At 35.8% G+C, this 17,002-nt stretch overlaps 1 protein-coding gene across 1 annotated transcript in view; it reads right to left on the reverse strand.

Moving 5' to 3' along the window:
- lhcgr (luteinizing hormone/choriogonadotropin receptor) overlaps window positions 1-17,002 on the reverse strand; it is a 70,831-nt gene that overhangs the window by 2,926 nt on the left and 50,903 nt on the right. The window contains exons 5-13 of the mRNA XM_059516976.1: window positions 16,068-16,139; window positions 13,287-13,361; window positions 13,067-13,141; window positions 12,139-12,213; window positions 11,794-11,871; window positions 2,325-2,393; window positions 2,015-2,089; window positions 582-767; window positions 322-387 (exon numbers count right to left, since the gene is read on the reverse strand). Coding sequence (XP_059372959.1) covers window positions 322-387; window positions 582-767; window positions 2,015-2,089; window positions 2,325-2,393; window positions 11,794-11,871; window positions 12,139-12,213; window positions 13,067-13,141; window positions 13,287-13,361; window positions 16,068-16,139 — 771 coding nt within the window. The remainder of the gene's footprint in view (window positions 1-321; window positions 388-581; window positions 768-2,014; window positions 2,090-2,324; window positions 2,394-11,793; window positions 11,872-12,138; window positions 12,214-13,066; window positions 13,142-13,286; window positions 13,362-16,067; window positions 16,140-17,002) is intronic.

A 17,002-nucleotide genomic window follows, 5' to 3' on the forward strand; every position in this document is an offset into this window, starting at 1 on the left:
ATTATTTTTTTGCATTTGAATGCTTTTGTTATTTTGATGTGCATTAAAGTGGATACATACGTGTAAATTGAAAAAATGTGAAAATTTTTGTTTATATATATATATATATATATATATATATATATATATATATATATATATATATATATATATATATATATATATATATATATATTTTTTTTTTTTTTTTTTTTTTTTTTTTTACTCCATATCAAATTAAGTATTACAGTATTAGCTCTTCTTTGTAAATCAGCCAAAATCCCCCCCCCCCCCCCCCCAAATGCAGGGCTGTGCAATCAAAAATCAGAACTTTAGTCTTACTTAGCTGGTGAATTGTCAGCACAGATTGATGATTCATTTCTTAATGCAGTGATAACAGATTCCTCCCTGTATGAGAACCACAAAATACACATAATATTAAAAATAAATCTCAGCTGCTTAGATCTTATAGGAGCTCTCTTGTAATCTCATTATGTCAATGATTTTATAACGTTCATTCAGCAAGAAGTGATGCCCTTATTCAAAATGACAACTAATAAAATGAAATAATATTTTATTCCCATTTTGATTGGTGTGTTGACCTGTTGGAGTCCCAGCTGAGTAGAGCACAGCAGTGGCTTGGATACGTGAGCTGCGCTTCTCTCAGGCTCTTCAGTCCGTTCAGAGGAGGAAGTCTCTTCAGAGAGAACGCTGAACGAGCCACCAGCGTCAGCACAGAGTCCAGGCCATGAGAGGGCAGCGTCTCCAGGGCCGTGGATGAAACATCCCTGGAGGTGAACAACAGAGAGGGAAATACTCCATTTAGAAGAGAAGCACTGCCTCCCAATCAGGTGGCAGGGAAGCTGACCGGAAGTTGAAGTCGGCCGGGTGCTGCCATCTTGTAGCAGAACTTCACTTGCGTTAGCATCCCATTGACTCCCATTCATTTTGGCGTCACTTTGACAGCGAATAACTTTACATCTGAGGCATTTAAAGACTCAATTTGTCCATTATTTATTTCTAAAGATACACGACAATGTATGAAGGGCTCCATTGCCTTCTATGTTACATTATGGCCCCGTAGAAACAGTTTTTGTAAAAATAGGCTAACGATTGCGTCATAACCACTCGACTCTCTGTCGCATTACCGTACAGACAGGAGGAGAAGCTCGCAGGCAATTAACTTAATATGGCGTACTGGCGTTACATTTTAAAATACTATACAAAATAATTAATCAGAATACTTACTCCTGCTCATGCACGCCAAAGAACTCCCCGCTCAAGCTCGCCGTCTCTGCAAGATTAACGATGGCAGTTTTCACGCACAGCTACTTAGAAGATTTACATCTGTCAGAGAGGTTGCTGACGTCATTAAGCTTAGTTTGAGTCTGCGCGTCAGAAACGGAAGTGCTAAAAATAGCTAAAACTGGGCTTCACGTGTCTCAATTGAGTTTCAATGGGGTCGCTGTGTCCATTTCTTTTACTGTCTATGCTCCCAATACTATGGAATCTTAGAATAAAGAAAGATTGATTGTGACTTTAGACTTTTACATCATGCAGTTTTGACATATAAATATATATATATATCTCGCCATTATCCTGCAATTCTGAATTTTCTCTCAATTTTGAGTTTATATGATGCAATTCTTTTTGCTAAAAATGCACCATTTGCAAGATGATGAACTTGATCCATTTACCAAATTAAACATGCACATTAAGAATGTGCTCTTCCCATCATCAGTGAATGACAAACTTTCAATTATATATGGACACCCTCTGGGCAGTGCTCAATCCTGCTCCCTTGTGCTCCTGCAATCAATCACACCTGAACCAGCCAAGCAGGGTCTTCAGGTTTTCTTGAAAGTTAAAAGCATTTGTGGTAAAACTCTAGTCATTCACACTGATATCTGATAAGACTCGACACTAAGAACTAAGCACACACAGAGAAGGGGAAAGACGAAATGAACTCTTCACAGTCAATTTGCAAGAGAAGAGGAAAGTCTTTGCCACAGTATTTCAGCATCATATCACTTACAGCCTAGTGGGACCAAACGCTCCTCTGAAAGCATCTTCATGAATCAGACGCAGATTTTTGTTGTTCTTTAAAAACCTGCAAAACAAACAGATTATACTGTTATTTTACACTGATGATGTCGGGCTAACTTTGAAACTATTTTCACTCAGAATTTGCTAGCATATTTCACAAATAATAAATCATATAGAATAGTATTTTCTGTTTAAAACAAGCATATTTGTACAGTGTAAAGCACAATACTGTATACTAATAGCATGACTAAAGCAGAACTGAAAGGAGATTAGTGTATCCATAATTTGTCAATATTTACAGTTCACGTATTTTAGTTCCATTGAAGGCATGGCTTTCTATTTCTTGAAATCCATTGTTAAAGAGATTCCTGAGGAGACAAAAAAAGAGGGAAACAAATATAATTAGCAGATTTTCTCTAGTAATATATATATATATATACAGTACAGAGCAAAAGTTTGGACACACCTTCTCATTCAAAGAGTTTTCTTTATTTTCATGACTATGAAAATTGTAGAGTCACACTGAAGGCATCAAGGGCTATTTGAGCAAGAAGGAGAGTGATGGGGTGCTGCGCCAGATGACCTGGCCTCTACAGTCACCGGACCTGAACCCAATCCAGATGGTTTAGGGGTGAGCTGGACCGCAGACAGAAGGCAAAAGAGCCAACAAGTGCTAAGCATTAGAATTGAGCTGCTGAAACGAGTATCCGGTACGGATAAAGCACTTTTGCCGAGTACAAGTATTATACCAGTAATACGAGTCAATATCTGTGCTCGGATTAAATAAAAATTCTCATTGGGTTGCTGACCGTGTCTGCGTCCTGTGATAGGCTAGTCACAGTTCATACAGATTTATTGTGTTGCTGTGTCACGCTCTGCTCACTCACACACAGAACACTGAGAAGAGAACAGTATGGAGTCAATTTAACGGCTTATATATGCGCAAAAAATTTACGTTTTGCAAACGAAAATTAAAGTATTGAGGAAAATACATTTGCTTTTTGCAAACAAAAATTAAGAATTGCAAAACATAAATGAAACAGCGCGAAAGCAATGATTTTGCACGTCTCTCTCTTTGTGGCACTGTTTTGACGTAGGGGCGGAGTCAAGGGACGGGGGCGTGTACAACACGACTCCCTGGAAGTGACGTCACCGGCCCGAGACGCAGCTCACTGATCCAGGTCCTGTCATGATGAGCAGATACTTTAGAGTGGATCGTTTATTTTTATTCAGTAGCATTAAAACATTCATGTTTTCGTTTTATTTACTTTATTAACAAATGTATATGTGTATTAGCAGCGTTTTCTCAAATTAAAGAAGTTGTTAACATGAACATCTGCTGTTTATTTCTCTCGATGTGCACACTTTTATAGCATTAAAATGTGTATTGTTTCAGTTGGTTAACTGCAAGTGTTTGTTTAAAATCTCTTAACTTGTGGAGGACGCCAATGCACAGAAGTGTTCTTTGTTCACATTAGTTCAGAGTTACTGCTAGTTTTAATGTAAAATAATGCAATTCACTTCATAAACTATAACCTACATCATTAAAGAGGTCTACGACTCAAGTTTCATATCGATCGCAAATTCGTTTTTCATTTACATAACTACTGGCATAAATTAATAATAATAATTATTTTTTTAACTCGAGTCAACGAGTTAAAAAGAGAGAGAATCAACTTTTGGTTTAGTTTTGTCGTGGCCACGAGATATTAATTCTTGGGAACGTGAATGTCGTTGCCACGAGTTTAATGAATAAACAAACCAGGGTGACCAGAGCAACCTGATATTATCAGAGATTGATAAAATATTTTTTATCCATCCCACAGTCCGTTGATCATGTCTTTTTATGTAATATATGTTCATATAAGGCAAGTTTTATTTTTATCATTACCGTATAAGTCGCACCTAAGTATAACTCGCATCAGTCCAAAAATACATCATGACAAGGAAAAAAACATAAATCGCCCTGGACTATAAATTGCATTTATTTAGGACCAAGAGAAAACATTACCCTCTACAGCCGCGAGAGGGCGCTCTATGTTCTCAGGGGTAGACTACAGGAGCACTGAGCAGCATAGAGCGCCCTCTGGCGGCTGTAGACGGTAATGTTTTCTCTTGGTTCATGTCAAATGAATTTAGATTAAATAAGTCGCACCTGACTATAAGTCGCAGGACCAGCCAAACTATACAAAATTTGCAACTTATAGTCCGGAAAATACGGTATATATATCTGCACATTGCTGGTGGTTGAGGAGAGACCCCCCACATGATTGTACAGCGCTTTGGGTGAACAACAATACACAATAAAGTACTATATAAATGCATCATTCATTTATTCATTCATTCATATAGGCTAGCCGTATATAATTGATATTAATATTAATTAGGGCTATATTTTTATATTTATCGTTATGCTTATTTTCCCCTTTAAATTCGTGTATTGCTTACCTAATTAACGTTCTGTGATAAATAAATGTTTTCATTTACAAATGAAACTAGCAAATTATTAATTTATAATTCTACTATTTATTATTATTTGGTTAGGATATTTATATAGTTATTGTTAAATTCAACCTCTAAAGTGCACTTCCAGTAAAAATTCCTGTCACATAGCATAATCAAAGCTTTATTGGCATGTCGGGCTTTTACAGTAAGCTATTATTTACAAAACTCTTCAGGGCTGCGTTTTCCTCTGAACTAAATCTAAATCTAAACCTAACCCTAACCCTAACCCTAACTAACAATACACATTTTAATGCTATAAAAGTGTGCACATCGATAGAAATAAACAGCAGATGTTCATGTTAACAACTTCTTTAACTTGAGAAAACGCTGCTAATACACGTTGTCATAACCTTCACCTTAGAGATTGAAAATGTTTCTTTTTTGAGACACCAGAAGCCCAAATTCAGACCCAGAACAATAAAACCCACAGAAGAGGTGGGAGTTCAAAGGAGGAATCTTTATATTACCAAACTGCAGGGAGAGGAAGAGTAGATATAAGTCATGATCTGCAAGATAACTACAATCTGATGTGATCCAACCACCCAAAACCAGTGTTGAGCTGCTGCAAGAGCTTTTGATTTGTAGAGTCATTTGATTTGGATGGGAACTTCAGATTGTGAATCATTTGAGTCAGTTCGGGAGTTCAGAGCGTGAATCATTTCAGTTTGGGAGTTCGGAGTATGGAGCGTGAATCATTTGAACCAGTTTGGGAGTTCGGAGCGGGATTGGGAATCATTTGAGTCAGTTCGGGAGTTCGGAGCGGGTTCGCGGATCATTTGAGTCGTTTCGGGAGTTCGTAGCGGGTTCGCGAATCATTTGAATCAGTTTGGGGATCGCAAATCATTTGAATCAGTTCGGGAGTTCGGAGCGGGATCGCGAATCATTTGAATCACTTTGGGGTTCGCGAATCATAGCTGTATATGGATAGGCATTTTCAACTAATTTAGTAGCTAGTTCTAATTACGTTTTCCACGCGTGTTTAGGTGTGATACGTGAACTCGTATTTTTTGTTTTAATGATGTGCCTTTTAACAGTATCAAGTATATTCAAAAACTAAACAAATCGTGCCTAAAAAGTGCATGCATCTAGGCTAATGTAAAGTTTCATGATGAAGTCATACTAGTGCGCCTGTGCATTTTGAGTGCGAATAAAGTAGTTTATACGGTGTATTCAAATGCATTTATGAATGCATGTGAATGATCACAAAATTCAAGATATGAATGAATGAATGAATAATAGCCTAAAGAACCTTTGTGCCAAAAGGGTTCTTTCTTGTCATTATAGAACCTTTTTAGCATAAAAGGTTCTTTTGAGTTGAGTAAAGAACGCTATGGTTCTATATAGAACTCCAATGAAACCTTTTTTCTAAGAGTTTGTTGTCATAACGTTCACCTTGGAGATTGAAAATGTTTCTTTTTTGAGACACCAGGAGCCCAAATTCAGACCCAGAACAATAAAACCCACAGAAGAGGAGGGAGTTCAAAGGAGGAATCTTTATATTACCAAACTGCAGGGAGAGGAAGAGTAGATAAAAGTCATGATCTGCAAGATTAACCACAATCTGATGTGATCTGACCACCTCAGAGAAAACCAGTGTTGAGCTGCTGCAAGAGCTTTTGAAGCACAGCAGCTGTGGTCAAAGAGTTCTCATGTGTTCTGATTGGTGGATGATGATGATGAGTGGATAAAGACTAGAGCAATCAAATAGTGAGAGAGTGATCTGCTCACCTGGTTATGTTCGTGGATGTTTCGACGTGGAAAGCAGTTCAGAATGGAAATATTGATATTTTACTTGTTAACAACATACTTTTCGTATCTTAATTTCAGTAAATGTTATGAAATTAGAGAACTAAGCCAATAGTAGCGCTGGCGGTATCATTTGATTTGGATGGGAACTTCAGATTGTGAATCATTTGAGTCAGTTCGGGAGTTCGGAGCGGGTTCGCGAATCATTTTATGCCGCATTTCCACCGAAATTACCCGGAACATTTGTGCCAGGAACTTTTTTCCCCCCAGACCTATTGCTTTCTGCGTTTCCGTAGGTCTGCGCATGTTTCTCAATACAAAGTATGCTGATTTTGGGCGTGCATCCTCGGTAGTGCGGACTTTGTGCATTCGTCTCGGGAGTGAGATGCCGCGACGACGCAAATCCGGTAAATCTGCAAACAGCAGCGTACTTGATAACAACAGTCAGCTGACCATGGCTACTGCAATTTTCCTCTCTGTATATTTACAATAAATATGTCTTGTCATTATAGAACCTTTTTAGCATAAAAGGTTCTTTGGAGTTGAGTAAAGAACCCTATAGTTCTATATAGAACCCCAATGAACCCTTTTTTTCTAAGAGTGTACATTTGTTAATAAAGTAAATAAAACGAAAACATGAATGTTTTAATGCAACTGAATAAAAATAAACGATCCACTCGAAAGTCTTTGCTCTGCTCTGGATCAGTGAGCTGCGTCTCGGGCCGATGACATCACTTCAAGGGAGTCGTGTTGTACACGTCCCCGTCCCTTGACTCCGCCCCCACGTCAAAACAGTGCCACAAAGAGAGACGTGCAGAAAAGTGAAGCGCAAAGGAAAAATGGTATCGCAAGCTCAAACTAGACTGATACGCAAAATAAAAGCAGCGTTGCAAATAAATTAATAGATATGACCATGGAAAATATTTATTGCAAAATCATTGCTTTCATGCTGTTTCATTTATGTTTTGCAATTCTTAATTTTTGTTTGCAAAAAGCAAATTTATTTTCCTAAATACTTTAATTTTTGTTTGCAAAACTTTATTTTCTTTTGCAAAACGTAAATTTTTTGCGTATATATATGCCGTTAAATTGACTCCATAGAACAGCGCTCTCTGTCTCTCTTGTCTCTCCCTGAGTCACTCAAGTTCGCGGGTCTTTTCCGTTAACGTTTAGGTGTTCTTCAGCTTCAGGTTTGTTTTTTTACTTTGGTTTGTAGTACTTACTTATTAACCAGTAGAGTTTTGGTAAACGTGGGGTTTGTTTAGACGTGGCGCTTGGTAGAATGCGACTCGCGTTGCGTCTCTTCCTGTCGGAGATTTTTTTTTCTTTTTTAGACTTCACGCACTGAGTGACACTTATTTCTTGCTTTATTTCATAAAAAATAAATAAAGGTAGCTGTGGTATATAAAACTATATTACAAATTAATTAGCTACACACACGCACACACACACACACACACACAGTCTCTTTCTCCCTCTCTCTACCGGTCATCAGAGTTTTTTTTTTTTAAACCGTCTGCTGGCTCTAACCAGTTTTTTGACTTCACGCACTGTGACACTTTCTTGCTCTATTTCATTAAAAAAATAAAGGTAGTTGTGGTATAAATAATATTACAAATTAACACACACACACACACACACACATACCTGGTGTGGAAATAAAAAAAATAAAAAAGAACCCCAAAAAAATTTACACTGATTCTAAAAAAATTAAAAGTTAAAAAAAGAAAGTTTTGTTGAGATGAAAACTCTTGTTCATTACATTTAACTTCATAATTGCAACCGCATGTGTTGTATTCATTGTTGCAAAACTTGTTCTGTATATAGTTCATTTGTTATCGTGATCAAAGCCATTGATCTGAAGCTCAATGCTGATGCTGTCTTCTGATAGTTTTCTAATCAGAAATAAATATAACAATTTTTGATCAACCCCTATCGATTGCATGCTTAAAATAACATACCGGTTAAAGCCCCACCCGTTTTAAGTCAACCAGACCCACTTCTGGGTTAAATCCAGTGGCGGATGCAGAACGTGACAGATGGGTGGGCCTAGATTAAGTCGAGGTGGGCCTGAATTTATGGGTGTTCCGAAATCAAGGCTGGGTTTCCCGATAACGGTTGTTTCTTAGCGCGAAGACTCTAAAGGGGGCCACACACCGGACGCGCAGCTCAGCGCCGCGCCGCGCCACGTCTAGGACAACGCTCACCTGAAAATCCGATAACATCAGCAATTTTCTGATTTCTGTAAATAAATATAAAACTAAATGTATATTGCAGCACATGGTAAAGTCCGTATATACATTAACTACGATTTGAGACACATAAATGTAAACACGGTCCTGAGCCGTTGCTGGGCATTATATTATATATTTATTTACAGAAATCAGAAAATTGCTGATGTTATCGGATTTTCAGGTGAGCGTTGTCCTAGACGTGGCGCGGCGCGGCGCTGAGCTGCGCGTCCGGTGTGTGCCCTCTTTAGGAAGCTGATATATCTTCTTATGTGCGATGTTACCGGGTGCTGTCCGTGGCGATGGTGCTGAATTGGTTGATATCGATGGCTCGAGAATCAATTATTCTCTCGTGCAGGGGCTTTTTATGTAAGAAAGCGGTGTTCTTTATAAAAGAAGCGCTTCAGAAATAGTTGAAATTTCATTTATTAGGACTCATGGGATATTATAAAAAATAATCCAAACTATAATAGCCTAGCCTACATATTTTTAAATTGTATCATATATTGCTGCCATAATAACCCATAATAACCCAATAAACCCAATTTGTATGTGCTTTCGTCTCTTTCCCATTTTTGTTCGCTGAGGTGGAGCTGCGATTAAATTTTGTTCTTGTAAATACTTTACAGCATTTCAATAATAATAAAAGTGTACATCTTACGTATGGTGCTCGGCAGTGATCAAAAAGGATTTTAACAGTGTATTTTGAATTTCTTCTTGTAAACTCAGAGATGTGGATTCAGACGGCAATTAAATCACCACACGACCTGTTTGTCAAAAAACAGTAGGTACTAATTTGGAATGCCTGTAGATGAGGTTGGGTAGCAGGTTCCCCCAGAGCTGACAGATCCGACGGTGCAATTAAGTGTAGCAGTGATCGTCGATTAGCCATAGGCAGATCTGCTTCCCGGTTAGCATCAGTGGAGGTCGTCGGTTCGGAGTTAATCTCCGCTCCATTCTCAGAGCCAGTGGTTGTTCCATTACGATCCACAGATTGGTCCTCCAAATAATTATTAATCTCAATACGAGGTTTTTTAAAAAAATGAGTGAGAGTAACTTGTTTGGCCATACTAAGAAAAATCAAGATACCGTACACTTCTAGCGAACGTTATAACCGTTGGTTGTTCGCGTCATAGATGGTTCGCGCCAGATTACAATAGAGCGCGCTACGATGTTGCATTGACCAATGAAAACAAGTCACCAACACACTTAAATATTAAATAGTTATCAGGCTTACTTATAATTTTACTGTTTTAACATAACATGTTATAGATGAAATACACCACATAAAGTAGTATCCATATTTAACAATACAGAGTAGTATTTTATTTATTTTTTTATTTCTGATTGGGCGGGCCAGCTGTCAATGTGGGCGGGCCCAGGCCCGTCCAGGCCCGCCCACAGCTCCGCGCCTGGTTAAATCCCACCCACTTTCGGGTTAGGCTCCGCCCAGTCCGAGTACAGATACAGATACAGATAATTCATATGGTTAACAGATACAGATACAGATAATGCTGTACTCGCTCATCCCTACTAAGCATCTCTCGGGGAACTCCTTCAAGACTGTTGGAAGACCATTTCAGGTGACTACCTCTTGAAGCTCATCAAGAGAATGCCAAGAGTGTGCAAAGCAGTAATCAAAGCTAAAGGTGGCTACTTTGAAGAACCTACAATATGACATATTTTCAGTTGTTTCACACTTTTCTGTTATGTATATAATTCCATATATAATTCCACATGTGTTAATTCATAGTTTTGATGCCTTCAGTGTGAATCTACAATTTTCATAGTCATGAAAATAAAGAAAATTCTGTGAATGAGAAGGTGTGTCCAAACTTTTGGTTTGTACTGTATATATATATGTATATATATATATATATATATATATATATATATATATATATATATATATATATATATATATATATATATATATATATATATATATATATATTTAAAATACACTTATTTAATACTTAGTATAGTTCAAATCAATTAACATATTTTCTGACATATATCCCTCAAGACTTACTAATATAACAATTAGAATTAAACTTTACTTGGAGTACTAATTGTGCACAAAGCACGTTTCATAATGTTGAGCCTAAAATGTGTTTCAATGTCATTATTGAGAAGGATTGTATGATCTTTGAATAATATCAGTCTTTGAATGCAAGCACTACCATCTTGGAAAACTGACCATTATTTCACTACATCAGGATTGTAACCCATAACATTTATTTGGCTCTCTCTTGCTTTTGTGCAATACTCTTTAAAACACCAATATAATACTTCTGGTTGTGTTTAACTTGTTTAGTATAGGGGTCATGTCATGGAGAGTCATTAATTGAAACTAAAAATGCAAAACATAAGATCATTTCAAACCAGTGCATGAACTGATTGTTTCAAACTTATCTTAATAGTTTGGGGAGTGATTGTTTTATGGATCTGTCACAATGTAATGCATAAAGGCTGCTGTTAAAGGACGAGGCAGTTAAAAACTGTACTTGAGCAAAAGGCAAATCCACAAATCACAAGTGCTGCAAAAGAGCTGCGTTCATTTCAAAAGGAGCTTTTTATACAGTTGATTTTAAGGCATAGCAGCAAAAAGGCCCAATTCTTTTTTTGGGGTCAGAGAGAGTGGACAATGGTCATACAAACTAATTTAAGACAAAAGGAAAAGTACTGGTTTGACCCCTTTGACATATACATTATAATAGATTAAGTGACCACTGAAAAACCTATATTGATCAATTGTTAATGTGAATATTGAGAGAAATACATTTCCTTCAATGTTAATATCCCAGTTTGGGGTTTAAATTATGCTTAAACAGAAAATATTGTGAAATATTATTACAATTTAAAACAGGTGTTTTCTATTTGAATATTAAAATGCCATTCATTTCTGTGATGCGAAGCTGTATTTTCAGCATCATTACTCCAATCTTCAGTGTCACATGATTTTCAGAAATCATTCTGATATACTGATTTGCTGTTCAAAAAATATTTCTTATTATTATCAGTGTTGAAAACAGTTCATATTGTTTGTGGGAACTGTGAACAGCATGTATTTACAATTGAAATCTTTTGTTGCATTTTAAATGACTTTATTGACTCTTTTTATCATTTTAATGTGTCTTTGCTGAACAAAAGTATTAATTTCTTTAAAAAAAAAAAAATTCTATAATTTTTTTTTTATTCTATAATTATTGAAATATCAATAATAATTCTTAGAATTCCTGATCTATGGAGGTTACAGCCCTGAATCCAAATGTGAGATACTTGCATTGTGGTGATTTCACTCGTCATTCCGATGAAAGCATTTGTTGGGATTGAACGCAGGTTGAGATTATCACAAATTTCCCTAAAAAAGAGCAAAACCACTTTAGGTTGAAACAATAAGCTCTTTTGCTGACAAGATAAATTTCATGGATCAAGTCTCCTAATCTAATACACCTGTGCTCTTCTCAGCTGTATGTCTATGTCTTTCATAACACTCCATTTTCCGTCAGCTCAAGAAAGATAAAATACAGTAGCATGCTCGCATTACAGCTTCACTATTACTTTCCATCATTCAATCTGACGTACCACATCTCTCACACAGACATAACAGCCGCAGGGTAAAACTCACAGAATGAAATCAGACTCCAGGGAGAAGATGGAGGTCAGGTCAGGGAATACACCTATGCCAGTGTTGGAAATACTCCTGTAGAGACACACACACACACACACATAAAAAAACACTGGGACTTTGGTTTTTGCTGATACAAGAAAACAAAACCAACGAAGCACATAGAGATTGAAGCCTGTTATACTACATTTATATTTTGAGAATATATGTCTGTATGTGTGTGTGTGTGTGTGTGTGTGTGTGTGTGTGTGTGTGTGTGTCACAGTGTGTGTGGGCATGTTTTTGTGACGTGTGTGTGTGTGTCACAGTGTGTGTGTGTGTGTGTGTGTGAGAGAGAAGAAGTTACCCAAAAATGATTTATAATTTCATAAATATCATTGTTTATATGCAATTAAAATGTTACATATAAACTATAAATATAAAATAAAACTACATAAAAACTATAAATATAGAAAATATAGAAATATAAAATTACATAAATATATACCTTTTTTATACTTTTTAAAACAAATCTTTTTAGATAAAAATTTGAAATGCTACTACTGAAATACATCAAATATGGATAACAAAAAATAGAAAAAGACATTTTACAAATAATTATATTTTTTATATTTCTATATATATTTTCCACATGTTTCCATATTTCATATATATATATATATATATATATATATATAAATATGGAAACATATGGAAAATATATATAGAAATATAAAAATATAATTATTTGTAAAATTTATCTCTGATATCTAAGTTGTTTTTTTCTAGACATCAATGATATTATTACAGAGCAATGGAAACTTTAAAGATTTTAACAGCAGAGATCTTGAGACGTTGATATTTAATTTAAATGAATATACATTTCTGGTATACATCGATTAAAATGTGATTTTTGTAGAAAGGCAGAGCTTGGGGATGAGCTGCTTACAGATATTTGAGATTGGGAAGATGGTTGAACGCCCATTTGTGAATGTGAACGAGGCTCCGTGTGTTCTGGATTGAGCTGGGACAAGAGAAATCACAAAACCATGACACATTTCTGGGGAAAGAACTTTCTGTTCCAGTCTGTTTTAATTACGGTTAGCAATTAAATACAGTCATTCAATGATCTGTAAATCTCTTTCATTTTTCCTTGAGTGCTTTCTTACATCTCTGAGACATTCAGAAGATTGTTAAATGCTTCCGTCTCTATGGTTTCCACTGATATGCTCTGGGCGATTTCTCTGGATCCAAAAACAAGAACAAGAAAAATAATAGGTCAAATGTGTCCCATAAACACGATGAGAACAGGAATGTAGAAAGTACAGGTTAAATTCATGTTGAATTCATGGCATATAAACTTTGATAGATGAAGCCTAAATTGTTTATGTACATTTGAATGTAATTTAAAAATATACAATATCAATGCACTGACTGACAGCAGCTAAAGTATAAAACCAGTCGGAACTGGAATTCGTTTTCGAAATATTGTGACTCTCATAATGAAAATATTTCTGCCCAGTCTTTAGAAATCAAAGAACTGATCATAATTTCTGTAATGCTGAATTACCTAAATGCATGCATTAAACAAATTTAAACATATTTATTTTATGTCATTGCTATTCACTGTATGTCACTTATTAGTACATTAAAAACAAACTAAGAATTGAATATCCCATAAACTCTGAATGGTAATTGTGCTACAATTGTACTTCACATACAAATACTTACGAATACTAATGAGATTTAATTTGCCTGAATGACAAAAATAGTGAAGCATGCACCTGCTAATCTGTCTGTAACTCAGACTGTCTAGTCTTTATTCCAAACAGAGGTTTTTATTAGACTTATTTCTTGTTCATAAAATGTTTACATAAATGACAAAAAGCAAAAACAGATAAATACTGGAGCAGTAAATTTGGCCAAAAAATACTTCTGCATCAACTGCTTATTAACAAACAAACAAACAAACAAACAAAACAAAAAAACAGCTTTCACCATCATCTGTGTTCTGGGGCTCGTTCTTCGTACGTTGCTTATTACATCCGAGATCAAATGACACATCCAAGATGATTTCATCGTGCTAATCATAATCCGGCTAATCGGGTTCTTCGAACACACCTGTTGTTTATGATTAGTATCGCTGGATTGAGTTATCTGAGATAACTGCGCGTTCACGCGCTGGCTTAAAAGGGGATATGTATCGATAGTAGAAACATTGATCAGCAACGCTGCTATTGGCTGCCCAGCGTGGTCAAAGAGCGCGCACAGTTTTTCTCCTCAGCAGGGCAAGATAGTCGAAGTTTATTCGGAATTTTAATGTTTAATCAAAACGCCAGGGAACACCTCAAAGTCTGCAAAAGCCAGGAGAGAGGGCTGGCAAAAAGTAGCAGACAATTTAAATCCGTTAGAAGTGGCCATGTTATATGTTTTTATCACTTATTAGCCTATATTTTTGTATTTTAATAATTGCATAATTATTTTGTTCATTGTAATGTCAGAGTCACCACACTAAAACATGGGAACAAATAAAAGTGAAGTACAAAATATTCTACATGGTATTTTTTTGTTATATTATAGTCTCTTCTCTTCTATAAAAGGCACTGTTAAATAAATGGTTGTCTGTTTATAATAGCAACCAAGAAAAAGGCTGAAAAAATAGAAAAGATCTTAGTAGCCTACACTGTAAAATATTTTGCTGCATTAAATTAAGGCTGTATAGTCATTTCAACTGTTAAATCTTGAGTAATGATGAATTGCTTTGACATGTGAAAGTGAAAACTGATAAACTTATGTTAATGTAAAACTTTTTATTGAAGAAGAGTTCAAAAAGAGTTATTGATCACATTATTCCCAAGTGTAGTTCATTGTAATGACATTGTGTTTTCCTCTTTTGTGCACTTTTACATAATACACCAACACTTGTTAACTTAAGTGGACATTTTCTAACTTTCCAAAGGAAAGAAAGTATAAGACTTTGTAATGTCTATTTGTTTCCATTGCACTGGACAGTGAATAAACCCTCTCAGATAACTGTCATATGGAGGAACTAGCCTACCTGCAAGTGCATAATAACTTATATATATATATATATATATATATATATATATATATATATATATATATATATATATATCTCAGAAAGTGCACTATCGCGCTGGACTTCCCGTATCATCTCCGTTTATGAGCTGCAGTCTAATCCTGTTTACATGAAATAAGCCTGCTCGCGAGCAGGTTTAAGATTGCGCACCTGTTGCTATGACAGCAAGTCCGGGATGAGCTTCGAAGAGCCAAACAATCCAAGATCATGCCAAATCGTCAACAATCAAATCCAGCTAACTGAGTTAGCGACGTACGAAAAACGAGCCCCTGGTCATTTATATAAACATATCTAATAACATTGGATTCTTGCACATTCTAATTCAGGTTTTTGTTTATGTCGTGGTTGCTTTATAAAGTTCTGCATTTTACATTTTAAAGATGTTTAAAAAGATTAGTTCCAATTAGAATTTTTCAAAGTAGCCCATATAATCCAAACATGTCTTATTTGAAGCCATTTCGATGGATAGAGATGCTTCTTTTTTGGACAAATGAAAGTAAGATTCTTCACAATATCCACTGGAGTCTCAGTGTGGTATTAAAACTGTCATAGACAAAATACTGCCCCTTTTAATGCCCCCTATTCAGGCCAAATGTTCAAACTGTTCCTCCTAACTTGGATGTCCTGAGCTTTTTTTTTTTCTAAAAGATTCAAAGAAAATTGTCATTGAAAGCTTCTTCGACTCTGTAAAACAGGAGTGGACATCAAAAGATTTTCTTCACAGATCAAATGATGTGGAAATGAGCCAGCTGGCTTGAAGAGGAGTGATGATGGATGGCATTACCCTTCACTAGACATGCTAAACATCTGGTTATCTGGTGTCATATTTTTAAAAACAGTGACTACTCACATTCTTTTTACTCCCTTTAGGCCATCAAAACTGTGAGTGCTGATGATTTTCAGTGAGATGTAGTTTAAAACTCTGAAATTGAGATGCACAGGATGAATAAATTATAATTTCACATTAATTAGTAGTTTGTGATTTCAATAAACCCTTTTGCAACCATGTGTGACCCTGGAGCACAAAAACAGTCCTAAGTCTCTGGGATATATTTGTAGCAATAGCCAAAAAAAAAAAAACACTGTATGTGTGCGATTTTTCTTTTATGCCAAAAACATTAGGATATTAAGTAAAGATCATGTTCCATGTAGATATTTTGTAAATTTCCTACCGTAAATATATCAAAACCACATTTTTTATTAGTAATATGCATGCTAAGAATTCATATGAACAACTTTAAAGATGATTTTAGATGATTTTTTGCACCCTCAGATTCCAAATTTTCAAATAGTTGTATCTCGGCCAAATATTGTCTGATCCTGACAAACCATGCATCAATCGAAAGCTTATTTATTGACACTTAAGACTGGTTTTGTGGTACAGGGTCATATATAGCAACACATTAACAGCCATTCAGAACAGAATATTTATGCATACTGGATAAAATTAATAAACGTAGTTATTCGGTGGAAAATTTGCATAAACTGTAAGGTTTGATAAGCCTCAAGGAAGTTGAACATCAGCAAAGCACTTCTTTCCTGAGACAAAGCAGATAAAAGCTCATCCAGCAAGGACCACAAATCTGAAACGAACAGACAATTGACCTTCATTCTTTTAGCACTTAAACCGTGTAAAATCATATTATTAAGAATAGTATACAACTGTGTATTATTCGTACTATTTCTGCCATATCCTTATTTGAAACTTTGGGACAGATTTGTAGAAATGTAGCATTGCATCACTTGCTCAGCAGTGTATGCTCTGCAGTGAATGGGTGCCGTCAG

Source organism: Carassius carassius, chromosome 30 (assembly GCF_963082965.1).
Source record: "Carassius carassius chromosome 30, fCarCar2.1, whole genome shotgun sequence".
NCBI lineage: Eukaryota > Metazoa > Chordata > Actinopteri > Cypriniformes > Cyprinidae > Carassius > Carassius carassius.